This window comes from Bicyclus anynana, chromosome 17 (assembly GCF_947172395.1).
Source record: "Bicyclus anynana chromosome 17, ilBicAnyn1.1, whole genome shotgun sequence".
Taxonomy (NCBI): Eukaryota; Metazoa; Arthropoda; class Insecta; order Lepidoptera; family Nymphalidae; genus Bicyclus; species Bicyclus anynana.
Genome location: NC_069099.1, coordinates 11,377,963 through 11,405,077, shown reverse-complemented (window position 1 = coordinate 11,405,077; position 27,115 = coordinate 11,377,963). Strand labels below are relative to the sequence as shown.

At 38.7% G+C, this 27,115-nt stretch overlaps 1 protein-coding gene across 1 annotated transcript in view; it reads left to right on the top strand.

Moving 5' to 3' along the window:
* The window catches only part of LOC112050193 (unconventional myosin-IXa), a 61,804-nt gene that overhangs the window by 7,544 nt on the left and 27,145 nt on the right, over positions 1–27,115 (top strand). The window contains exons 4-20 of the mRNA XM_052886470.1: positions 5,940–6,853; positions 9,757–9,937; positions 10,760–10,899; positions 11,694–11,940; positions 14,862–14,997; positions 15,376–15,524; positions 16,374–16,484; positions 17,273–17,320; positions 17,770–17,955; positions 18,929–19,123; positions 19,609–19,856; positions 21,086–21,257; positions 22,182–22,368; positions 24,520–24,608; positions 25,258–25,329; positions 25,977–26,093; positions 26,552–26,726. Of these exons, the coding sequence (XP_052742430.1) occupies positions 5,940–6,853; positions 9,757–9,937; positions 10,760–10,899; positions 11,694–11,940; positions 14,862–14,997; positions 15,376–15,524; positions 16,374–16,484; positions 17,273–17,320; positions 17,770–17,955; positions 18,929–19,123; positions 19,609–19,856; positions 21,086–21,257; positions 22,182–22,368; positions 24,520–24,608; positions 25,258–25,329; positions 25,977–26,093; positions 26,552–26,726 (3,367 nt within the window). The remainder of the gene's footprint in view (positions 1–5,939; positions 6,854–9,756; positions 9,938–10,759; positions 10,900–11,693; positions 11,941–14,861; positions 14,998–15,375; positions 15,525–16,373; positions 16,485–17,272; positions 17,321–17,769; positions 17,956–18,928; positions 19,124–19,608; positions 19,857–21,085; positions 21,258–22,181; positions 22,369–24,519; positions 24,609–25,257; positions 25,330–25,976; positions 26,094–26,551; positions 26,727–27,115) is intronic.

Sequence of the window (27,115 nt, the reverse complement as noted above, 5' to 3'; positions counted from 1 at the left end):
CTTGCAGTCGGGTAAAAATAGGTAGGGTAGGGTAGGGTAGGAATTTTGGTGCCAGAAAGTAGAACATTTCAGGCACTAAAAACATCAATAACCCGAAGAATATTCCTTTAATTTCCATACACTATCACATCTATTCATGACCCGGATTAGATGTTTGCCTTCACAATCGACCTTCGGGAGCAAAGAGAGAGATTTCCATTAAATATTTATATTGAATATGATGTGTAGGTTTTAGGAAAGCTGGAAATAACTATTTAACGGTCTCTCATTGTAATTGTTTATATTGAATTCCTAATGCCCGTGAAAATATTCCACGTTTATTGGGAGCATCTGCGCTCACGTTGGCATTTATTTTCAGTCATACTTTGATAATAAACACCGAGCCTCGCCGATGACTGACGTCCCCGCACAAAGATCCGACCGTAGACAAATAAAGAAATAGACAACTGCGTGCCGTTGTCAGTCAAAAGATTTAACGTGATTTGGATTTTGACGTGTTTGTGTCTTCCCAACACATTATATAAAACCATTTTTTAACCCCCGACGCAAAAAGGGGGGTGTTATATATGTAGGTGCCGTATCACCCGCTTAGACCGATAAGTAGCGTAACTTACTCAGCCAGTGAAAGCCCCGTCAACATCAGTCCAGCCATTTCAGAGTTTAACCGGACAAACCGACACAGACGAAAATTTAGAAAATATTTTTTGTAATATACTTTTCTATATTATATTAATATTTGATTTTAAATTAAAAACAGAAACTTTATCGATTGCTAATTAACAAATATTATTATTGTCAAATTCGTTTGACCTGCCGATGAGTCTGTTACCGAATATCGAATCACCTTATCTAATTTCTTTACAGAGTTTATTGGAATACGATGGTTGCTATCTATTCGTCTATTTATTTCTTTGTCTACTGACTAATATTTCTTTTTATCGCAAATATGTCATTACTTGCCTTTTTATTCACGTTCTCTATTAGCAGTGTATTTGGAATTTGTATGACGTGTCTATCAGTCTGTAGACAGTCAGTCGGTACCTTATCATAGGCTTTACTTCCTTCCTGATTGAAAAATTTGAGCTATATGAATCATCCGGGTAGTTTTATATGTCATCGAAAATGATTTGTCATTTTTCAATAGTTTCAAGGTCTGAATTCAATCCGAGACAGACTGACAGAAAATCCTAAACAGATTACTTTTTGAATTTGAGGGCTTGATTCCCATTTGCATTATGTCCTTACCCACTTCTAGCTTCTAGCTTTATATATCTTAATCTAAGCAAAAAGCCGTGATAGCCCAATGTATATCCCTCTACCTCCTATTCCGGAGGGTGTGAGTTCGAAACCGGTCCGGGGCATGCACCTCTAACTTTTCAGTTGTGTGCATTTTAAGAAATTAAATATCACGTGTCTCAAACGTTGAAGGAAAAACATCGTGAGGAAATCTGCATACCAGAATTTTTTTTAATTATCTGCGTGTGTGTAGTCTGCCAATGCCAATGCCAATGTTGGTAGACCTAACCCCTCTCATTCTAAGAGGAGACTCGAGCTCAGCAGTGAGCCGAATATGGGTTGATAATAAATTAGATATATAGCTCGACGAAATCGTCTCTCTCTAACACTATATTAAACTCACAATACCGAGTTATAAAACATCATTACAGAATAGCGCTAGGTAATGAAATAGTTTCTATACGCCCGCGCCTTCCGCAAATCACATCAACGCGGCTCATTCCCATTAGTATAATAGAAATCCAGAATAAGCCAATTTAGAAATACCAAATTGACCTAATCCTGGAATTGATCTTGTCATACAAGATGAGAATTTCCGCACTTAAAGACTTTATTTTAATTGAAGTTATTCAGCTGGCTACTTTAAGAATAAACTTAGAATATTTCAATCGTCTGAAAGCTGTGTGATATATTCTTTAAAAAGCTATTTTAAGAATACCATATGGCGAAGACTCTCACGCCCATTACCATGGTGGCCGTGATTAATTCGAAAATTGTCACTATACCTACTTACTCACCCCGAGTTTTTATTATGATGGTTCCCTTGCTTATTATTGAATAAAAGAAGTTGAATGTTTGAAAAACAAACAGAAAAACGAAATTTAGAAAAAGCTAAATCTTTATTTAGTATTATAAAATTGATTTATCTATAAATCTATAGTATATAATATTATAAAATTATCTTATTTATTACTTTTTAGATTTTTTCTTTTTATACTCATAAATCGCCCTCAGTATAGATAGAGAGAAAGGTATTGCCTATGATTCTGCAATGTAAGGTTGAAACATGTTACGTGTACTACGTAGCGATAAGGCTTCCTTTGTATCCTATTTCTGTACTATACTTTTCTGTATTATTTTTGTTATGTTGTTGTGTGTAAATCATCATCATCATCATCATCATCATATCAGCCGATGGGCGTCCACTGCAGGACATAGGCCTTTTGTAAGGACTTCCAAACATCACGATACTGAGCCACCTGCATCCAGCGAATCCCTGCGACTCGCTTGATGTCGTCTGTCCACCTGGTGGGGGGGTCGGCCAACACTGCGCTTACTAGTGCGGGGTCGCCATTCCAGCACTTTGGGACCCCAACGTCCATCGGCTCTTCGAACTATGTGCCCCGCCCATTGCCACTTCAGCTTCGCAACTCGTTGAGCTATGTCGGTGACTTTAGTTCTTCTGCGGATCTCCTCATTTCTGATTCGATTACGCAGTGATACTCCTAACATAACTCGTTCCATCGCCCGCTGTGTGACTCTGAGCCTTCTTATGAGGCCCATAGTTAGCGACCAAGTCTCGGAACGATAGGTCATCACTGGCACCACGCACTGTTCGAAGACTTTTGTCTTCAGGCGTAAATAAATAAAATAAATAAGTATTAAGTTGTAAACACAGCTGACGCTGACAATTTATCGAAGGTCCGATTTTTACCTAAATCTCCGCTAACAACTCTAGCGGAACATTAGTATGAATTAAAACGCTCATAAATCTTCTACAAACGTAACTAATGCCGTTGTTATGCACACCTACGCCGTACGTGTGTATGTCGAGCGAAAATCTATTCTTTTTTTTTATCGTTTTGTTAACAGCTGTACGTATTCTTTGTTTTAAATAACAATAACTGTGTTACACACGATCGGTATGTGTTATATGTGGTATGTAGCTAAATATGTAAACTAAAAAAAATATGTGTCTACTTCTGATTTGTGATTTCGAAACGACTGACTCTTTTATGGCTTCTCTTGTGAGCATTAACTCGGTTATTAGATTTTTTTAAAAAAAGAATATTTGCCAGACCTTTTAAATATGACCAATATTCCCTTTTTTGCTATTCTAAATTTACTAAATTTGCTATTCCCTCCAACTGGTCGGGAAAGACTGTATTAGGAGTGGGTCCGACAATAGACCGACGGGGCGGGGATCGATCCACCACCCCTCAGTGATAAGAATTTTAGATTTTTGATGAGATTATTAGAATTGTCTGTCTATTTCCTATAGATAATAATCGTCCGATCCCATTTTGATTTTTTCAAAACATAGTCGAAAACTTTATCGGACAAGATATTTGCTTGTTCCGTCTACTAATAGCATATTATTGTAAAATATGATATGTATAAAGACAATCGGACTCGGTAGTTGTTCTATGAGGGTTCTATTTTTGTATTCAAACGATCGGAAAACTAAAAAAATTCCGGTGACAATAATAGCGAAGATTGTGCAGTTGTAATAAAAAATAAAGCTATTATCTAAGGACGTTTCTTCACAGAACTTAAATTTTAAATGATTAAAAAACGCTTAATTAATTTGAAACATAACATAAAACCTACATTTTTACATTACGACCTAACTCATTTGTGTCGTAACAGATATAGGCTTATCAGCTTCCACGCGGCCGACGTCGCAGGCAATCGCTAGTGTTCACTATTTTTCCTCTAGCACTTAATTAGCACCATAGCAGTAGCCGGCCCTCTGTATAATTATCCAAGTATAAACGATACAACTAACCTTGCTAACATATTTATTTACATTCAATTCATTATGCGAACAGTATTTAACTTATATAGACAGTGAGCTGTTATTACCTCTTAAGGGTCGTATATCTGACAAAGCGAATTTGTTACTCACTAACTATTATTAACATTGATGATGCTGACCTATAGAAATTAATTAACATGACAGCATATTTGAGAATATGAGAATTAGTTAATTTTCGACTTTATTGCAGTGCCAGTAATGTCAATACTAGTTTGATAGTATCAAGTGCCCACCGCCCTTAGAGGTCGTAACTCCTAAATCATATTGCCCCATTTTATTGTTTAAACTCAGAAGCGTTTACTTTTGCCCACGGATCTCACGCATATTAACGCAATTAATATTACAAAATAATAAAATTAATGATTTAAATATTTATGTGTTTATTTGGAACACTTTTTAAAGGGGTGAAGCTTTTTTACTTCTATACAGCGCACAGACTAGTAACTACAGTTTACATACGCTGTAAAATGTTAATTGAATGTTGGCTCCCTCTAGGGGTAATAACATCTCAACGAATACAATAGATATGCATAAGTATTATGTATAACGTAGAAGCTATCGATTTGAATGACAAACATTTCTATATAGCATTGTTTTAAGATTATTCTATTTTAGTACTAGACGTTAGTTTCCTTTTTAAGACACGTTTACATTTTTTTTTTAATTGATTTTAGTTACCTATTCTCAAATATCTAAACATACTTTTAAAAGTGTACATAATAAATTATATCAAGTTACAAAATTACAACACACCTATTCTAAGTTTTAACTTTTGCTTATAAGTTATAGATGTTTCAATACTATAATATTATAAAGAGATAAAATTTGTAGGGGGTAATCTCTGGATCTCCTGAACCAATTTTGAAAAATATTTTACCACTAGAAAGCTACGTTGTTTGTGAGTGTCATATGTTTTATCCCCGTATTTTCACGGGACAGTGAGACGTAATAGCCCAGTGGATATGCCCTCTGTCTTAGATATTAATGGATGGAGAGCGTAGGTTCGAACCCGGTCAGGGGCATGCACCTGAATTTTCTTAATACTCTAGGTGTGTGAAGTCTGCAAATCAGCATATTTGGGGCCAGCGTGGTGGACTAACTCTCACATACTGAGAGGAGACTCGTGCTCAAAAGTTAGCCGAATATGGGTTGATATGATGATGATTTTCGCGGGAAATGCGGATAAAAACTGCGAGGCGTCAGCTTTTACTAATTTATTTATTAGGAAGAAAAATTAACAGCATTACCAGAAAAAACAACCGATATTTACGCAGTATTAACTAATTTTAATATAATAGAAACTAATTTACTGAAAACATAATTTACGTCATATTTGAAAGGATATTACCGCGCTTATCATAACCATTACAACAGTGTTACTTTATATAACTGCGCCGATATGAACTGCTTCATTAAATTATCCTGTCACTGGACAACTATTTGTAGACGACAATGGTTATAATGTTTTTGCCGTGATTCACGCGGCGTAATTATCTAATAATAAGTTTAGTTGTAATTTTGCACTTTGTATATCCTTAATATGTTTTTAATATTGCAAATTGCATATTGCGCTGCGTCGAAAATATTGAGATGAATCTCGTATACGCAATTGTTTAGTACATTTGTAATGGAATGAGCTTGAGTTGATGAAGGGACCGCGTTACGAACGGTCGGGGATACGGCGAGCGTGAGTCACTCTTCCTGCCGCCGCCGTTTCGCGATAACAACCATCCTGCCAATCAAATTAAAGCTCAAATTTTGTCTCGCGCACCAAACATGACGTCTATTCCAAAATTCAACTGAAAATGACGCAAACGTAATGTTTTTTTTTTATAAAAAAATATAAGTTTTAAACTTGATAGTGAATGTTGTTTTGTTGTTGCAGATTTTATTTGCGCGAAAAAATCCCCGACGAGCCATGGATGGAGAACTTCTCAGTGGACCCGCAACTGATAAAGGATTACTTCCAACGGTTCCTTTATCAGCCGAAGGACCGCGAGTATCCCGATTTGTGCCAGTTGCCCGAACTGAACGAGCAGACTTTACTCGACAATCTGAGAGCCCGATTCGCTGCCGGATACATTTACACGTACGTCGGCTCCATACTGATAGCGCTCAACCCGTTCAAGTTCTATCCGATCTACAATCCGAAGTATGTGAAGTTATACCAGAACAAGAGGATAGGGTCGAGTCTACCCCCGCACATCTTCGCTGTCGCCGACGCCGCGTACCACTGTATGCTGAGGGAGCGAACGAATCAATGCATAGTGATAAGTGGGGAGAGTGGTTCAGGGAAGACAGAAAGTACAAATTTCCTCCTTCATCACCTCACTGCGTTGAGTCAGAAAGGATCTCATGGCAGCGGCGTCGAACAGACTATACTAAGTGCTGGGCCGGTGTTAGAAGCGTTTGGGAACGCTAAAACGGCACATAACAACAACTCGAGTAGATTCGGCAAGTTCATACAAGTGAACTATAAGGAAAATGGCATGGTTCACGGTGCGGTGGTCCAGAAATACCTTCTGGAAAAGTCCAGAATATGCAGCCAGGGTCGCAACGAGAGGAACTATCATGTGTTCTATTATCTGTTGGCTGGTGCCTCCGAACAGGAGAAGGAGCAGTTGCATTTGCTCAGTGTGGACAAATATAATTATTTGTCGAAGACTGGTTGTAGTGTAGTGCCTGGTGTTGATGAACAGTATGAGTTCTCGCGGTTAAAACAGTCGATGGACATGGTTGGTTTCACCCTGGATAAGCAGCGGAGGTTGTTTGCCGTCCTCTCTGCCGTACTACTATTAGGTGAGTTTACCTTTTTTACATAAAAAAATATTTAAATATAAAAACATCTCTACTGTACTCTATATACATATAAATTAATCCATATATCCCTTGGTCACGCCATCACGCGTGAAAGACTGGACCGATTTCACTATTCTTTTTTTTAATGTGGTTGTTATTTTTTAGGTTTAGTTATGACAGAAAAAATTTAAAAATTAGGGGGAAGGGGTAGGGTAGGAGTAGGGTAAGTAAAGAATAGTTTCGATTCTTTTTAAGCCCCTTAGTCATGAATTTGTTTGTGCTACACGGTATAAACCAAATTGCTCTAATTTGTTGGGCATACGCCGACAATGAGTTTAGTCGATTTTTATTTTAATATTAACCTTTTTATGTTTGCAGAAACATATTAATATAGATACAATATAGGTCGTAAGTTCGTTTGTGAGAGAAAACTTCTGTAACTATACTGGAACATGCAAACAGGATGTTCTAATATAAAATGTTTACAAACTGCTCTTGTTTTCCTCATGTTTCAGACTGATTTTTCATAAAACTAAATACATTGTGCATGCAAATATGTAATGCATGCATGTAAGCATGGTTTGACTAATATTGTAAATGTGAAAGTTTAAAAGGATGGACGTTTGTTACACTTATACCTGAAAGTACTACAAAAACAGGATTTTAATATTAACTAGCTGATGCGCCGCGCCGCTGACTTGACCTGCGTTGTTCCCGTTCCCGTGAGAAAACGATAATTTTTTTTTTTTTTTAAATAAATATACTTAAACAATACACATCACTATCTAGCCCCAAAGTAAGCATACAGAGTAGCTTGTGTTATGGGTGCTAACATAGTTGATATTATAATATTCATATACATTTATATACTACATATAAATACTTATATAATGTATAAATACACACAGACACTGGAAAAAACCCATGTTCATCACACGAATATTTTCCAGTTGTGGGAATCGAACCCACGGCCGTGGATGCAGAAACCAGGGTCACTACCTACTGCGCCACGCGACCGTCAAAATATAGCCTATAACAGTCCCAAATAACGTGGCTTTCTAGTAGTAAAAGAATTTTTAAATTCGGTTCAGTAAATCCAGAGAGTACCCCCTAAAATATCACAAATTCTACCTCTTTATAATATTAGTATAGACAGGTGACTTTTTACTCTAATATTAGTGTGTCACTATTACTCATAAAAAGGGTTGGTTTTTTTTTTAGGTAATCCAATGTTACCAAACTCTCATCAATGGTCATAGATAAGTTATCTATTGCTATCCATAAAAAGATAATTTTTGATCAAGTTGCTAATACTTGATTGCACTAAAAAAGTAATTGCTAATCATGTCATAATAATGTATACTACTGATAAGAAACCTTATCACAAAGTTGATTGACCCTAACACCTTATCAGGAAAAAAATGTGTTTTAAGTAAATATAAAGATTTAATTATAATTTGTAATGCTAATTTGTCACATTTGTAAACAATCAAGTTTTTCTATTCCTTACTTATTTATTTAATTATTTAAATATTAAAATACCTGGACATGATACAAAATAAAGTAAAAATAAATGATGGTCTTATTGTAAAACAATCTCTAACATAAATCTGCTCGATACCAACAAAGTGGAATGCTTTTCTTCACAATATAAAAAATATATAACATTAACGGACGCCCGAAACTTCGTCCGCATTAAACCCTACTCTACCCTACCCCAAGTATCCCATGTCCATCTCCTGGTTCTAAGCTACCTCTGCACCCGCTTTCAGCCAAATCAGTCCAGCCGACTTGAGTTATAAATAGTGTATCTAACACGACTTTCTTTTATAAATATTACTACATTTAAAAAGATTTTCAAGTTCTTTGTCTAAATAATTTATTAGCCTGTTTGTTCAACTATAGAATAAACTGAATGTAATTATATGCTTAATTTAGCACACTAAATTACTGATATATCTACTTTATCTGAACGCTGCATTATTTAGTGACAGCATTACCACATACTTTTTTCATAATAAATGGACTAATTTGTCATTAACTGCATAATTCAAATAAATTATTTTAGTAATAAATTTTTGGGCTATTATTGTGTTAATAAAAAAAATATTAATCCAAATGCTACTGCTAAATGTGTTTTACTCACTCCTAGCTACATGTTTAGTTAAAAGGAACATTGTTTATATTTAAAAAATATGTGACTAATATTCTTTGTTAAAAAATGTTGTATGTTATTTATCAGACATTGTTTTGTACAGAGTTCATATTTAACCTACCTCCACAGGTGGGTGTAAGTTTTTTCCACGAGCATGATTCCTTTAGCAGAAAACTCAATACATTACCTATCTGGGAATAATGCTGTCTTTCGAGATGTAAAGTACCTACCCTATGTCTGTTTCTGTACTTTCGTGAATGTGTATGCAAAACTTTATGATAATAATTAAATCAATAAACATAATATGTATGTCCAATTGTACAAGCAAATTATCTTCACATTGACAATATGATTTTGGATGTACATTGTTACTGACACTTTATTTCACCTTTTGTTGTAGTATTAATATAAAATCAAATTCATTTATATCAAGTTTCAGGCTTCTATTCACGAAAAGTTTTAACAGTGAGTGGCGATGCTACCACTGGCAAATTAATAGAATTATCATTCATCATTATCAACCCATATTCGGCTCACTGCTGAGCTCGTGTCTCCTCTCAGAACGAGAGAGGTTAGGCCAATAGTCCACCACGCTGGCCCAATGCGGATTGGTATACTTAACACACGCAGATAATCAAGAAAATTCACTGGTATGCAGGTTTCCTCACGATTTTTTCCTTCACCAGTTGAGACAAGTGATATTGAAAGTAATGATTTTTGGTTTTCATGGTTCATTATATATTTTCAGGTAATGTGGAATTCCAGCCTCAACGCAAGTCCTACCACCACGACGAGGCAGTGGGGGTGCGCAACCCTGAGGTGGTGTCTTTAATATCATCCCTTCTGCGAGTGAAGCAGGAGACATTGCTCGCGGCTCTCACTTCTAAAAGGGCGAGAGCGTCTGGCGAGACACTAGTTATTAACTATAGGTATGTTAAAATAATAGATTATATGCATATGACCCATGATCATAAACGTGCTTTAACTCGAGCGTCGCAGTGACATATTAGATTTAATAGATTCCCTTATGTTACGCTCAAATCGTCAGATTTTCAAAAAGCACACTTTTTAGCAATTAACCCACGCTATCCTTATCTGAGTTAGTTGCTTGAATATTTTTGAAGTTGGTTCTTTGGGTTGAAGTGGCTCATTTGCCCCTACCCTAAAAAAATAACTCTCTGTGAAAACCATCGTCGTACTTCAAGGAATATTCTAAATAAAGAAGCCAAATCGGTTCAGTCAGCCGTTCTCGAGTTTTACGCTTAGCAACACATTTCTTACATTCGTTTTTATATTATAAATGTGTGTGTATCGTTATTGATAAAAAATACGGGCAGAACCGCTGACCTTACCTTGGTCATCGGCTCTGCCATTTACACTAGGTATGCTACATACAATCTCACTAATCGCTCATACACAATTAACTACTCTTAATTTTACTATTTACCCTGGTACTTGTGGTAGAGGAAACGCATCGAGGAAGTCCCAGAACTTGTGACAAGGGAGTAGGTTTAAAGTTTAAACCTTTTAAAACTAGTTAACACTCACCATCCATGCCCGGCATGTTCTCCATGCCCACAGTAAACAATTTAAGCTCAATAATTATTACACTACGAAACATTATCGGACAAACTTACTAACGCGACGACTTCACGCTGCTTAACAAATAATTTAAAAAGTCATCAATCACATTATTTTTCTTAAAATCACTACTTAACTTTTATATATAATATAATAAATAATCGTTCCAGATTGCCGGAAGCGATCGCGACTCGAGACGCGATGGCGAAGTGCCTGTACGGCGCTCTGTTCGATTGGATCGTGATGCAGGTCAATCACGCGCTGCTCTCCAAAAAGGACACGCTGCGGGAACATCAGGGGCATAGTATAGGTACAATCGCATGCAAACTTTATTCGATTCGGAACATCCTGTACATCCTGTGTTAGCCCTCTTATAAAAAAACATTCAAATTTAACAATTCCTTTTTTTGGCTGATTGTGTAAGTGCCTTAAGCTCCTTATGGTACCACAGCGGCGTCACCGGGGGGTTTGAACGAACGCAGAAGCATCGCCCGATGGGGCCCGAAGGGAGAGCAGAGTAGATGGGCGGAACGACTCTCTAAGGGCGTCTCCTCTGAGTCTCGGATCTTGGCTTAGAGGGCCGTTCGGGAAGGGTGTTTTAGCTTGAGTGTATCAGTCCGGGCGCCCCGAGATCGTGAGTTAAAAAGCCCACGTCTGGGTGACGTCAGAAATCGGGGACAACAAATGCACTGCCAAGTATATGTTCACACGACAGCGTTTTGTAAACACGACGCTTTTTTATCGAGCAGTGTTGCATTTTCAATTTTTGATATGGGAGAGACCTTCATTCAACTTACACTATAATATTCGCTACACCCGCAAACGCTGGGTTTTAACGCATCGCTTTTTTAACTCTTGTGCGAATGAGGCCTTAAGCCTAATGCAAGACTTTAGGTATCAGGGGTACGGGGGTAGCGCGCGCCTCCCTCCCATCCGCAGTCGCATCATGCGTCTTGATTTTGTGAACTACGCGTAATCGCCTCAAACGAAATATGAAAAATTTTTACCACATGAAATCTCGATTACATGCGGTCTCAAATTTTTTTATAGTTTAGACCGGACTCCTTTCGGGTATGCTGTTATTAAATGAGTATACATTTACAGGCGTCCTCGATATATTCGGCTTCGAGGACTTCGGTCCGAGCAACAGTTTCGAGCAGCTGTGCATCAACTACGCCAACGAGCACCTGCAGTACTACTTCAACCAGCACGTGTTCAAGTACGAGCAGGAGGAGTACCGGCGCGAGGGCATCCGCTGGACCGACATCGGCTTCCTCGACAACACGGGCTGCTTGCAACTCATCGAGGGCAAGCCTGGCGGGCTGCTGTGCTTGCTGGACGACCAATGCAAGTGAGTAACAAAACCAACAACGAGCACCTGCAGTACTACTTCAACCAGCACGTGTTCAAGTACGAGCAGGAGGAGTACCGGCGCGAGGGCATCCGCTGGACCGACATCGGCTTCCTCGACAACACGGGCTGCTTGCAACTCATCGAGGGCAAGCCTGGCGGGCTGCTGTGCTTGCTGGACGACCAATGCAAGTGAGTAACAAAACCAACAACGAGCACCTGCAGTACTACTTCAACCAGCACGTGTTCAAGTACGAGCAGGAGGAGTACCGGCGCGAGGGCATCCGCTGGACCGACATCGGCTTCCTCGACAACACGGGCTGCTTGCAACTCATCGAGGGCAAGCCTGGCGAGCTGCTGTGCTTGCTGGACGACCAATGCAAGTGAGTAACAAAACCAACAACGAGCACCTGCAGTACTACTTCAACCAGCACGTGTTCAAGTACGAGCAGGAGGAGTACCGGCGCGAGGGCATCCGCTGGACCGACATCGGCTTCCTCGACAACACGGGCTGCTTGCAACTCATCGAGGGCAAGCCTGGCGGGCTGCTGTGCTTGCTGGACGACCAATGCAAGTGAGTAACAAAACCAACAACGAGCACCTGCAGTACTACTTCAACCAGCACGCGTTCAAGTACGAGCAGGAGGAGTACCGGCGCGAGGGCATCCGCTGGACCGACATCGGCTTCCTCGACAACACGGGCTGCTTGCAACTCATCGAGGGCAAGCCTGGCGGGCTGCTGTGCTTGCTGGACGACCAATGCAAGTGAGTAACAAAACAAACAACGAGCACCTGCAGTACTACTTTAACCAGCACGTGTTCAAGTACGAGCAGGAGGAGTACCGGCGCGAGGGCATCCGCTGGACCGACATCGGCTTCCTCGACAACACGGGCTGCTTGCAACTCATCGAGGGCAAGCCTGGCGGGCTGCTGTGCTTGCTGGACGACCAATGCAAGTGAGTAACAAAACCAACAACGAGCACCTGCAGTACTACTTCAACCAGCACGTGTTCAAGTACGAGCAGGAGGAGTACCGGCGCGAGGGCATCCGCTGGACCGACATCGGCTTCCTCGACAACACGGGCTGCTTGCAACTCATCGAGGGCAAGCCTGGCGGGCTGCTGTGCTTGCTGGACGACCAATGCAAGTGAGTAACAAAACTGGCTTGAAGCAGTAAACCGGGAGATACTTTTGTAGTGTGTAAATTTCTTTTAGTGCTACTTTACCGTTAATAGAATATATTTTCAGTTACAGTTATGTCCTTTTTATAAATTTTTGTTTCAACTTCTGACTCCAAGAATAACAAATTAATGGACACAAGGTGATAGGATGATTTATAACAGGAATGGTGATAGGTTGACCCTAAAAATCTGTGGTTTTAAGTAAATGAGTGTCTTCAGTAAGCGATAACTTTGGTATTTTTTAGTTGAAAAAAAAAATCCGTTAATGTACAAAAATTTGTGTATTTAGAATACACAAATTTTTGTACATACAAAAAATCTTATTATATAAAACACTAAAATCAGTGACTCACAAAGCTCAACATAATAATTATCACTTTAGTATAGAACAAAATATTCATCATCATACACAAAACAGCGACATGTATCAGAAACCACGTGCTTGTTCGAGTACAACTAATCGGATTATCGGTACTTAATACCCGCGCTGTTGAAGTGTACGCTTCAAACCTTCTAATGAGTATTTACGTCTTTTAGTTACCTTGCTTAGCCCCTGATTAACTCATAATACTTCGGGAATTGTTAAATAATACTTTCATCATTATCATTAACAGTCGATGGACATTAATGATGATGATGATGAAAGTATTATTCTTGCTGCCACTGCTGGACTAAGCCTCTTGTATGGTCTTCCAAACAACACGCTCTCGAGCCGCGAGCATCCAGCGGCTCCCTGCAACCCGACCAACACTGGGCTTTCCGGTGCGAGGTCGCCATTCCAGCACTTTGGGACCCCAATGTCCATCGGCTCTTCGAACTGCCACTTCAGCTTCGCGACTCACTGAGCTATGTCAGTGACTTTGGTTCTTCTGCGGATCTCCTCTAATTTCTGATTTGATCACGCAGAGAAGCCCCAAGCATAGCTCGCTCCATTGCCCGCTGAATGACTTAGCGATCAGGTCTCGGATCCGTAAGTCATCGCTGACAACACTCACTGTACGAAGACTTACGTCTTCAGGCACTGAGGAATTTAGGACGAAAAAATGTCGCGGAGTTTCCCGAACGCTGCCCAAACGAGTTGCATTCGGCGGTTTACCTCTTTCTCAAAATTGGACCTACCTAACTGGATTGTGTGTCCTAGGTATATATACTCGTACTTGTCAACAATTTCGAGTGCAGAGTCCTCAACAATAACAGTTATTATAGAGCTTTACCATTTGATATATAACAGTCAAGTGCTTTTCGTTATTTTTCTCATAGGGGAGCTTCGTCGGCTAATAAGTAATATAACAAACAATATGTATACGCCATTTTTGTAAATATCATCCCTGCAAACCCAGCAAGGAACTCCCGACGACCCAGGCATATAAAAATGTCTGTAATACTTTGAGAAAATAAAATAAAAACATTAAAATCAGAAACATACTTTACAACAATGTTTGAAATCATTATTTTTCTTAATAAAGTTTTTAAGACTATTTATAGACGACAAGTTGCTACATAGTTTTCTTCTTTAGGATGAGGGATTAGTATCGTTATCGTTCGGAGAGCAGTAGAACATAGTTGTTTTTTCTTATTTCACAGTTCTTCAAAAAAATCATTCATTCATTGTAATGATCATTCTTAAAATCCAGTTAGACTTTAAAATGATTACCAGATAAGACACCATCACAATCAGTTACATCACAAACAGAATCTCAAAGAACAGTGGAGTTTTTAATACTTTGCTTATTTGTTACAGCTTTCCGTGGGCGACGAATGAAACACTTTTGCAGAAATTTAACTCCGTGCATGAAGACAATACCTTCTATGAAAAGCCTCAAAGACGAGAACCTGCGTTTGTCGTCAAGCATTATGCTGGGAGGGTCAAATATCAGGTAATCTTCTCTATCAAACTAGTCTTAGAATATAATTTTTTTTATTTTTGAATGCTACTAGCATAGTCATAATTAATGCTAATGTAACAATTTTTTTCATATTCAATTTGAAAGTTACGTAGGATTACCTGAACTTGGTGGGTATTTAATTAACATCAAGTCAGCTTAGCTTAGCAGTATACCAAACTATCTGTTCATAAAATAATTAACTACCATTTTGTAACTCATCCGCTGAACCGTTTTGTATGCTGTTTGATTTTGAATTTAAAATTTCGTATAGTTGTTAAAAAAACTGTATTTAAGTCTGGCCTGTTGTCTACATTAGTTTTACTTTGCATTATTTAAAGTAAATGGCCTAATGTCTAAAATGTTTTCTAGGTCACAGCGATGCGGGAAAAGAATCTAGATCTAATGCGACAGGACATAGTCAGCGTACTGAAAAACTCGTCGCTGGCCTTCGTGAGGGAACTGGTCGGAGTCGACCCTGTAGCTGTATTCAGATGGGCCATCGTACGAGCTTTCTTCAGGTACATATTCATCATCATCAACCCATTTTCGCCTCACTGTTGAGCACGAGTCTCCTGTATTCTGACAGGAGACTCGTCAAAAGGATTAGGCAAATAGTCCACGCTGGCCCAATGCGGATTGGCAGACTTCACACTCGCTGAGAATTAAAATTCTCTGGTATGCAGGTTTCTTCACAATGTTTTTCCTTCATCGTTTGAGACACGTGATATTTTATTTCTTAAAATGCACATAACTGAAAAGTTGGAGGTGCATGCCCCGGACCGGATTCGAACCTACGCCCTCTGAATCGAAGGCAGAGGTCATATCCACTATCACAGCTCCACTGGCTATCACGGCTCCACTGGGCTATCTCTCAGGGAGATATTAGTAATTATCCAAGGTTATTTTTTTTGTATAACACTATACAAAAAAATGGAAAGAGGTTATGGGGCCGCAGCCCAAAGCGTTGATCTGATGAGATCCGCATCACACTCGACTCCACAGTCTAGTCTACGAAAATAGAACACAATGGCGTGACACAATAAAACTGAAAGTCATGGATGGAGGTGGTCACGACCCTCATATATGAGGAACGCGACTGAAGAAAGAGAAGAAAAGGCGTAGAATATGTGGATACACAATATATATCACTTGTTCGTTAGCAAGAGTTTACTTGAACTTAAAGACTGGGCCAAAAGAATTTTTCGCACAAAACCACACTTAAGCATAACCCAGACGCCACACATAACTGCAACCAAGCTTGCCAGCCTTCAAAACTCCTTCAACCTTAACCAATCTTATTCTTTTTTAATTAGCCAATTATTTAAGAAATAACCCACAAGTCATCAACCAAAGGATTTTTATTACAGAGGGTACTTCGCATTCCAAGAAGCCGGCAGGCGACACCGTGTGAACAGAGTCGATGGCGCTTCCAGGGTACAGAGAGTTTCCATACAAGTGCCGAATGATAGCATTATCAGGTGAGAAACTTTACGTATTGTGACCTGATGTCATCGTCCTGTCCAAAATGTACTAGTGTACGAAGATACGCTTTTGTATACAGTTAACTTTATTAAAGGTCGTGTTCAAAAATAGGCTATAGAATTACATAACACATGTTACCATGATTGGAAAGTTTGCCATACATCATGATGATCTTCATAAGAATAGATTTGCTTAATTCAAATTTCTAGAAAAGGTTTATTGTTAATTACGCTCATTAAAAGAATAAATTAACATGAAAACTCTGTATATTTGCGTGCAATGTCGTAGTAATTAAATAAGTAATTATATTTGATGTCAGTGACGTTCAAATTAATTTGACAACTATTTGCCTATGTGAACGCAACCTAATTATCAAAATGCGTCCTATTAACACAACCTAAAGGCATGATTTCTTGCATAAATAAATGACAATGAAAAGAGTATAAATATATGTAATTATATTGAAATATACAAGTGTTGATATTGATACAACAATTATAATTTTTAATGTAATATTGTTATACTATAAAGTGAAAATGATATTTTGTGGAATTGTTTATATATTATATTATTTATGGTTTTCTCTATATTATCTCAAAAGTATCTAAAATTTTTTAGCATCGTTCATATGTCAAATAAAATGTAATTAAAATTTATTGCACTTAAAAAACAATTTAAGTACAAAATTCAATGTTTCAGTCCAAACGTATCAATACCAACATGATAATTTTTGTATAAGCTTCGCTAATACAGTATTGTGACTCGATGATATGTCTCTGCTCAGCCAACTGGCGACTGTGTCGTCAATCAATCTCGCAATCAACCGCATTGCGTAAGTCACCGTTTATAGCATGCTTTACATTTATGTGCACTAAGCATGGATATCGATGTTTTTTTTTATCTACTCCACTTACTTTTTGTCATCTTTTAGCGTTACATTCTAAGAGGCTGTGTTTAGGTGTCTTCAATTCTGTAGAATTAATAATTTTAGGTAATATATAACGTTTGATGACTTCTGAAATTGCATTTCTTGTAGCCAAAGATAAACAATAGCCTTAAACACAGCCTAGTAATAACTGTACTCGACCATGTCACTGTTAGCGCCCTGTCACGGCCACCTTTAACTAGACCCGTAATTACCGCACTCTCATCACGGCACACGGTATCGCATGCGTACTCGACGGCACCTAATCGACTGGTTTTTTTTTTATTTTGTTCCCCTTAATTTTTTGTTTTCGTTCCATTAATTCAGTATTATGCCTTGTCTGTCGGCCCGGTTAGAACGCCTCGCGCGGCGAGCAAGGCTCGGGTCGGCGACAGTAAGCAGCGGGGCGAGGCGGCGGCGCGCGGGCGCGGGGGAGGGAAAAGTTACAGGATCGCGGAGACGCGCACGCGCCGCCTCGACCGCGAGCGCGACGAGCGCTTCGACGACGCCGACGTGCTCCAGCGCGCCAGCCTCATTGTCATGTACGTGCGCACCGCTTGCCGCTTGCGCGCGGCCGCACGCGCCAACTGTAGTCTGTCGCTGTCTCTGCCTTGGCTCTGTGGCTCTCTGGCTCTCTCTCCACGCTCCACTGCCGCGATGCGTTCATCAAACAAACTAGCTCATTCCATCGACCGATCGGATACTTATATTACCAAATTTTTTACACCGTGCTATTTTCATCGACTGTAAACCGCCCTGACATTTATTTGTCCAATACAAAAAAACCCCTTAACAATATTAAAAATGACGTCAAGCTAAATCACGCTAGCGAAAAAAAAAATTTTAATGTAGTTCTAAAATAATCGGTTTTTGAAAGTTTGTTACAATCGTAACTCCTCGAAATGTACTTTGTTTTTTTTATAATAACTCTAATGGATAATATACATTGGGTACATTATGTGAAATTTCGGTTTAAGACGAAGAGAACTTCACGGTGTATTTACTTTTATTTTATTTGATTGTTTAATTTTATTTATCACAAAAAATCATCATCATCACATACGCATGTCCCGTCTATTGAGGGATATTGTCTTAATTTTCTTTCGTGTTTTGATTATGATTATGCCAAGATTTTGTTTGATGAATTTTCGTTTTTCTGTTTTTTTTTCGGATTAACGTTGAACTGGGTAATACACTGTTGTGGTGATGGTTACTTGTAAATAATTCTTCTTATTCTTTTATTGTAATAATAAATTGGTGGTTCTGCGGTATGTGTTCATTATAATACTTGGGATATAAAAATTAATTTATATTTAATTGTATAATTATATAACTAATAGATCACGGCTTATATAGTTCAGTGAATACCAACACTATGTTTTGGTTATCGTATTGTATAACAGCCAACTAGTAAATGTACGAGCGCATGAATGTATATCATCCAGTTTTTTTCGGTGGTCGGTATCATTGTCTCTAATGTGTGTGTACCTGAAAGTTTTTTATGCATATTGACAGGAAAAACAAGTCATTCAGGCCCAGAGAGCGGGCGAAAAAAGGGTTGAAAAACTTGCAAAGTGTGAAGACTCTAGCGGGCCGCACGGCCGCGCCCGCCGGCAAGCGGAAACAGCCGCTAACTGTGGCGGCGCAGTTCCAACACTCGCTTGCGGCGCTCATGGAGACGTTAAATCAAGCCAACCCGTTTTTTATAAGGTATACACAAGTGATATTTGTATTCAACAACACCATTAAATCATGACTTTTAAACATGTCAATTATTAAAAAAAAGTGTGCGAGACCACACGACTGAAGTGAAACTTCTTTCAAAAATAAACACAAAGCGCCATCTTTGAACCTCAGGTATAACTGCAACAGGTTCTGCAAGTATACAAAAGTATAAGTATTGCTTCAAAGTTATCTAAGAACGCCATCTAATGGTAGCTTAAATAATAAACACTGTTTCACTGCGCCTGTAGATGGCAGCAAGCATCGCTCGATTACAATTTTCTTAATCCATTCATCAACAGCTTACTCCTCAAGTCAAGAGTGTGTAGAGAAGTTTTACTTCAAAGGGGAGAGCTTGTGCTATGGGCGGATACAACTAAAGCCTTACTGGTGGGTGGTCTCAAAACCTGCCCGAGTTCGGCTTAATTTAAAAAATTAAAAAAAAAATACTTAGATGGTATGTTTATCCACAGGTGTATAAAGTCAAACAGTGATAAAGTACCGAATGTGTTCGACGAAGAGACAGTACAAAGACAGCTGCGGTACACGGGCATGTTGGAGACTGTGCGCATCCGGCAGGCGGGCTACAACGTGCGCCTCACGTACGAGGAGTTCATACAGCTGTACCGCATCCTGCTGCCCAAGGGCTTGCTGAGCTCGCAGACGGATGTGCGCCACTTTCTCGCCACGCTCAACTTGGACAGAGACAACTATCAGCTGGGTAAGAGACAGTACAAAGACAGCTGCGGTACACGGGCATGTTGGAGACTGTGCACATCCGGCAGGCGGGCTACAACGTGCGCCTCACGTACGAGGAGTTCATACAGCTGTACCGCATCCTGCTGCCCAAGGGCTTGCTGAGCTCGCAGACGGATGTGCGCCACTTCCTCGCCACGCTCAACTTGGACAGAGACAACTATCAGCTGGGTAAGAGACAGTACAAAGACAGCTGCGGTACACGGGCATGTTGGAGACTGTGCGCATCCGGCAGGCGGGCTACAACGTGCGCCTCACGTACGAGGAGTTCATACAGCTGTACCGCATCCTGCTGCCCAAGGGCTTGCTGAGCTCGCAGACGGATGTGCGCCACTTCCTCGCCACGCTCAACTTGGACAGAGACAACTATCAGCTGGGTAAGAGACAGCTGCGGTACACGGGCATGTTGGAGACGGTGCGCATCCGGCACGTACGAGGATAAGTTACGTGCCTAAACTCAATATTATGGAGGCTGGAGTTAGTTTTAGAAACGAAAACTGCTATCTATGCCGCTCAAAAAACCGCAAATTATATTTTCTCGTATACAAACAGAGTGTCTTATTTCAAAGTGTTATCGCCGCGTTGCAACGACTTGCGGTACGGACGGCTTCAGTGTGCTCGTGGCGTTCAAGCCGTCCACATCTCTTGTTGTGTAATTCTTTATGGGTTACTTGGAATAGGCGGGGAGAGTGACTTGAGTGGAAAAGGGGAGTGTTTGTTAACAGTCAAGGATCCTTTAACCCTACACAAATCGTTAACAAGTGCGTGACTCCACTCAAGGTCAGTCTCTGCCACTCAGGGTTTATTGGTAACATTCTTAGTACTAACTGTTAGACCTGACAGACTTTCATTAAATAATTGTGTTTTGCAGACAACCGCTTCTGATATGAAACCCCTTATACTCTGACAAAAGTAAAACAAAACACAACTATGTTACACAAACAAACATGTGTAGCATTTCTAAGGGTGAATTATCTCGCACAACTCTGATGTTGCACCACCTCAAACTGCGCAGCTATTAGGACCTCTCTGGTGACTGCGATATGTTTTAATTGCGTTATGTTACACTGTGCAGTCATACGCCTTGTATCCAGAGCGGACTCGAAGTTTGGTGCATAATACTCTTGTTAACATCTCGATTTATGCAAAGAGATACATAATAAAAAGAGATACAATGCTTTTATTCTTACACAGGAGCAACAAAGATCTTTATGCGCGAAAGCGAGCAAACGAAGCTGGAGTACCGGCTGCACCAACAGATAATGGCGTCAATCATCACCATACAGAGGTGGTTTCGTGCTGTGCTCGAAAGGCGACGGTTCCTGGCGCTGCGTCGCGCTTCGCTTATCATACAGGGTTACTGCAGGTAGGAATGTTCTCGTTGATAAACCTACGTAAATTCAACTGATATACTCGTAGTCAGTATTATTAGCCTATTTTAGCCAGGGCCAGGTATCCTTATAGGAGAAAGGATACCCAACACGCTATTTCACCACGCTCTATGTTGCGGTTGGCGGATGTAGGATGATAATGATGAATTTTTTGACGATTAACGGAACGGACAGCTTACCACGATCTTGGAGGCAGGGGGTATAACCCCAATTTCCCAATCTGGCTGAGAATTTTTATTGAATACAAGCGACTTCGTCCGCGTGTATCTCGATGTAAACTTTCAACTAAGTTGTAAGCGCATTTGTTGTAAGCATCTATATTTATATATATATATATATATATATATATATATATATATATATATATATATATATATAAATGAGTCGTGTTAGTTACTCCACTTATAACTCAAGAACGGCTGAACCGATTTAGCTGAAAATTGGCAGGGAGGTAGTTTAGAGCCAGGACAAGGACATAGGATACTTTTTATAAAAAAAAGTCGGGTTTTCCTTCCTGACGCTATAACTCCAGAACGCACGAACCGATTTCCACGGTTAGCAAAGAAAATTCAGGAAAAATTTCAATGTAGGGTAGGAATAGGGTAGGGGTAGGGTAAGGGTATGGTAGGGGTAGGGTAGGGGTATGGTAGAGGTAGTTGAAAATTTACATCGAGTTCACGCGGACGAAGTCGCGGGCGTCCGCTAGTAATATTATAAAAAGAAAAAATTGAATAAACTCCGAAACTACTGAAGCGATTTTGTAAATTTTTTTTAGTGATAGGAAGCTACACTATACGCTACATATTTTTGTCCGCGTATTCCTACGGGAACGGAAACCACGCGGGTGAAACCACGAAGTGTCTCCTAGTACCACATAAATAAACTGTTCTGTGTTGCAGGCATTGGCTAGTGCTGCGGTACGAGGCGGCAGTGCGCGTGCAGGCGTGGTTCCGCGGAAGCCGCGTGCGCCGCTGGTACGTGCGTCTCCGGGACTCGGTGCAGCTGTTCCAGGCGGCGGCGCGCGGGTTCCTGCTGAGGAAGACCCTCCCCGAGCTGCGGAGGAGGATCACACCGGTTCGAACCAGAGTGAGTAGTGAACTTTGACTATTTAGACTATGGACCTGTTTCGCACCCAAAATCACCAACAAAAAAGTCGGTTGTTTTTTGAGGGAGACGAGGTAAACTCACACATCGAAAATATTTCACGCTGTTAAATGTATTCTGTGTCCATACACTACACACAACTATAAATTTGACTCGTAATACACACATGCGTAATTTTTACACAGAGTAACAAACACATTGCTTAGACTATCCACAGAATATATACATAGAATATTCGATTACTTGATCGATTTTTTGCTGTTCCATCAAAATAATCGATTCTTTTTAGAAATTGTTTTTATTAAAAATTTAATAAAATTATGGTAGAAATACTTACAAATGGAACGTTACTCCATCTTTTATTAAATTACAAGTTTTTGGCCGTTTTTATGCCATTCAACTACAGAAACCGGCATTTTTAGGGAGCTCTTTACACGACGAAAACGATTACAACAATGTAACATGCTATAAAATATAGCAACTGTTTTTATTAACGCGTTAGATCATTGATTTTTGATCTTTGCCAGAGGGGTAACAGCGAGCCAGGTCCTGATATTAATGGTCGAAGGTAGTGAAGTCTCGAAGAAAGGATGTGTCCCAAAATGGGTCTTTATTATTTATAATTTATAAGCAGGTCGGTAGTATTTTTTACGGATAGAAGATACAAATTGCTGTTTATAAAAAAAAAATCAGTATTTTCGGAACCCGAATTAATTAGATAAATATTTTTTTTGTTTCGCTTCCCTATCTGTAAATTAAACATAGACAATACAGTAAAAGTGTTCAAAACAGCCAATAAAAATAAGTGGAATTGAATTCATAACCGGTGTAAGCTGTCAATGTCATGTAATATTGGCAAATGTCAATATGACACAGGTTAAAGAGAAACATTAAATTGTAGACAGAGAAGCATGAAATAAAACAATTCCTTAGATTGCTTTAAAAACGTCATTTAAGAACGCGACTACGCCAAGATCACTGTCAATCTGTCAGTCAGAAAAATTCTTAATTAATGTTACCAGCTACTGAAAAAATTACATATTATATAATTAATTAAAAAAAATGCGGGTTTCAAAATTTTTTTTCATTTTAAGTTTTAAGCTCTTTATTTTATGTTCTTTAAGATGAAAATCATTTGTTCTGCTTACTTGACACTCGGAATAAAGGCCCAGCCTCCATACAAAATTGGGACATGTCCTTTAACGTTTCTTTAACTCTACTAGAGTCAAGTCCGCTCGCTAGATATTGATGGGATGAAACAACTTTAAGCGCGTCTTCAGTAAGTGAGATTTGGATCTTAGGGACTTAAAAAGAGAATCGGACTAATTATTATAATTAAATTTAGACATGACTTTAAGAAATTGGGAGTTTTAGTAGTCAGAGTAAATTGATATTTATCTATATTGTGTGCCTGTGCGATTGGTGATAAGTTTTGTAAAAAAAAAATAATATTAACCATTGTTAATGCTTAACGTAATACAAATGTATATATACACAAATGTATCGCAGGATGATCAGACAGATCGGATAAGCCTAGATAAACAATTGCATAGGACTGTATGATTGTATTTTCTTTATTGTCTGACCTGTTTGTAGCAACGGTATCTAGGTGCAAACCATAATTACTTTATATTAAATTAGGATCTATATTATGACGTGACGGGTAGCAGCGTTAGTGATTGTAATATCATTTTGTGGTAGAGGAAACACCGCCAAGTGATTTAGCGTTCCGGTACGATGTCGTGTAGAAACCGAAAGGGGTGTGGATTTTCATCCTCCTCCTAACAAGTTAGTCCGCTTCTATCTTAGATTGCATCAATACTTACCATCAGGTGAGATTGCAATCAAGGGCCAACTTGTAAAGAAAAAAAAACCTCGAGCAGGTGTCAAGACTCGGACATTATCCCTATTACTCTATGCAATACATCTTACCTATTTGCATGTACCATATTCTTGCACATGATTGATTTATCTGATCATCCTACATATATTGTACAATAATCCTCGTTTAAAAAACCGTATTAACTGATCTAATCTCTTTGTTTTACGTGTCCTACTAATTTCATCATAACAATAATATGAAGTGTTGTAGTGCCATAAACATGTACAAAACATGCCCCTATGTGTTGACAGCATGAGAGTAAACCGACACTCGACACTGACGGCTTCAAGACCAGACCACCGAGTATAGAACAGCTGAAGAACATTATTGATAAGCAACTGTAAGTAATTTTAGCTTAGGGACTGTTCACATGTAACGTAAAATTGTTTCTACAGTGCGACATAAAAGAGAAAATATTTTTTACTCTTTGGTGTCGCACTATACACATGATGAGTTTCGGGTTTAGTTTGAAAGTAAGCGAATTTTTCTTTTTGAGCGATAAAAAATTAAAAAAACATTTTTTTATTGTTTCTGTCTCTATTTTAAGCTAATATTGGAAAGCACTCAACGGATTTTCGTGCGGTATTTACAGATTGAAAAAAAATATGGAAACACATACATCAAGGTTAAGAAAAAATCGGAAAAAATACAGAATTTCACGCAGACGAAATTGCGGGCGTCTGCTAGTATAACAATATAGCCTACCAAAATTGACCGATACAAAGCATATTGCAATTTAGGTACTCTACACTTATATTACCTGGTATATTACCGGGCCGAGAACATAAATCTCATTATGAAAAAACCCTTGCTTATTGATTTTTCGTTAGATGTGAATGCTTAATTCATAATGATTACATTAATTGATAATTTTTAAATAATAGAGATATGTGTTAAGTTCTAATTTACATCTTTTGTATACTAATATGTAAATGTATTAAAATTTCTTAATAGCTAAAACTTTTTCTTATGATAAAAACACTTTTCAGAAATATGCTCATACAAGAGGAAGCGGAAAAAACAAGACAACTTCGAGCTACACAGTCACTGCCGATAGCGAGGTAATTTTTTATTCAAAACTGATAACTTTTTTATTTAATAAGTTACCAGTAGGCCTAACTTGCGATTCCAAGACATTGAAATATTTTATTTTAATTTTTACTTTGCTCTTAATTGATGATGCAATCTAAGAAGCGAGCGGGGTTATTGGTTTCTACACGACATCGTACCGGAACGCTAAATTGCTGGGCGGTACGTCTTTACCGGTACGGTGGTAACTAGCCACGACCGAAACCTGCCACCAGCCAGACCTGTACCATTTAAGAAAACCGCAATCAGCCCAGCCGAGGATCAAACCCCGGACATCTGTCTTGTAAATCCATCGCGCGTACCACTGCGCCACATGCAGGCCGTAAATAAAATTTTAATTTAAAAAAATGGTTATGATGATTTTTACATAATCATGTTGGTTTAATTTAAGGTTATCTCTACTAATATTACAAAGCTGAAGAGTTTGTTAGTTTAGTTGAACGCGCTTATCTCAGAAACTAATAGTCCGATTTGAAAATTCATTTCTGTGTTAGATAGTCCATTTATCGAGGAAGGCTATAGGCTACTTATATTATTCTAGTATTCCTACGGCAACGAGAACCACGAGGGTGAAACTGTGCAGCGTCAGCAAGTTTTAAATAAAATTAATGTTTTACAGCTTAGAGAAAAAACGCGATAACCTAATAGAATGCTCCGCGGCGCAAACGTATAACAAGAGAAGAGTGTCTAAAACTCAGAATATTACTGAGTTGCCGCTGAAACAATCAAATCCTACGTAAGTTACAATACTCGATTTGCGAACATAATCTACGTATATGTATATATCATACTTATAACAAAACTTTACAAGTCCAATTCACATTGAAGATATTTAAAAAGATATTAGAGAGCAAAAAAGCCAAAATGCAATTTTTATAATTTTTATTTATCTATTTTCTGTTTTAGTTTATCGCTTGGCATGATTTGAGTTCATACTACAAGAGCTAATTTTTATCCCATTAAAACTAACAGCCATATTTATAAACACGTATTAAAGATTTAAACCTCAACTTTCTTCAAAGTAAACTGAACTTTAAATAGTAGACCCATTCACTTTTGAAGAAAATTGAGTCCTAAACCATGTTTATAAATGGCCTTATGTATAGTTAAAGTTTAAATTTACGTGGACGTAAAGTCACTGACTCTGCTTTGTGAAAATAATTTAGATTTAACACAAAATTTAATTTTGTACAGTCTAATTCACCAAGAAGCCAACGAATCGTCCCCGGACGAGAGTTGGAACGTCAACACGAACAAGTACCAGCAGGGTATCGTCGCGTGGCCCAACAAGATCACTGCCGAAGATCTCGCCAACGAGCTGCTGTGGCTCAGGATTGACCAGAATTATCTCATGGCTGAGAAGAATAAGGTATGTTGTCGACTGCTTGTCACAAACTTGGACAAATCTAATGTTATTTTCATTGACCTCTTATAATAAAAGTACGCACAATCATGTAGAAAATTTCACTTTTAACCTTTCTTCTTCTTCTTCAGTCTTTAAACCAATTTAGCTTTGACAGTTTTAGAATTATTGGTAAAGGAAATTATACCTTATGGCCTTTAAATATAGTTCAATATTCAATAAAATCCCAAATTCAGAGCTAATTCAACCTTAAGGATTGAGTTTAAGGTTGAATTTGCAAAAGCGACTACTTGAATTGAGTGCCAAGAAGTATCCCACAGTAAATAACGCATCCACTTTTTAATAGGAGATCAATGGATATTTTATATGAAATGCGTCAATTCCACAGAACAGAA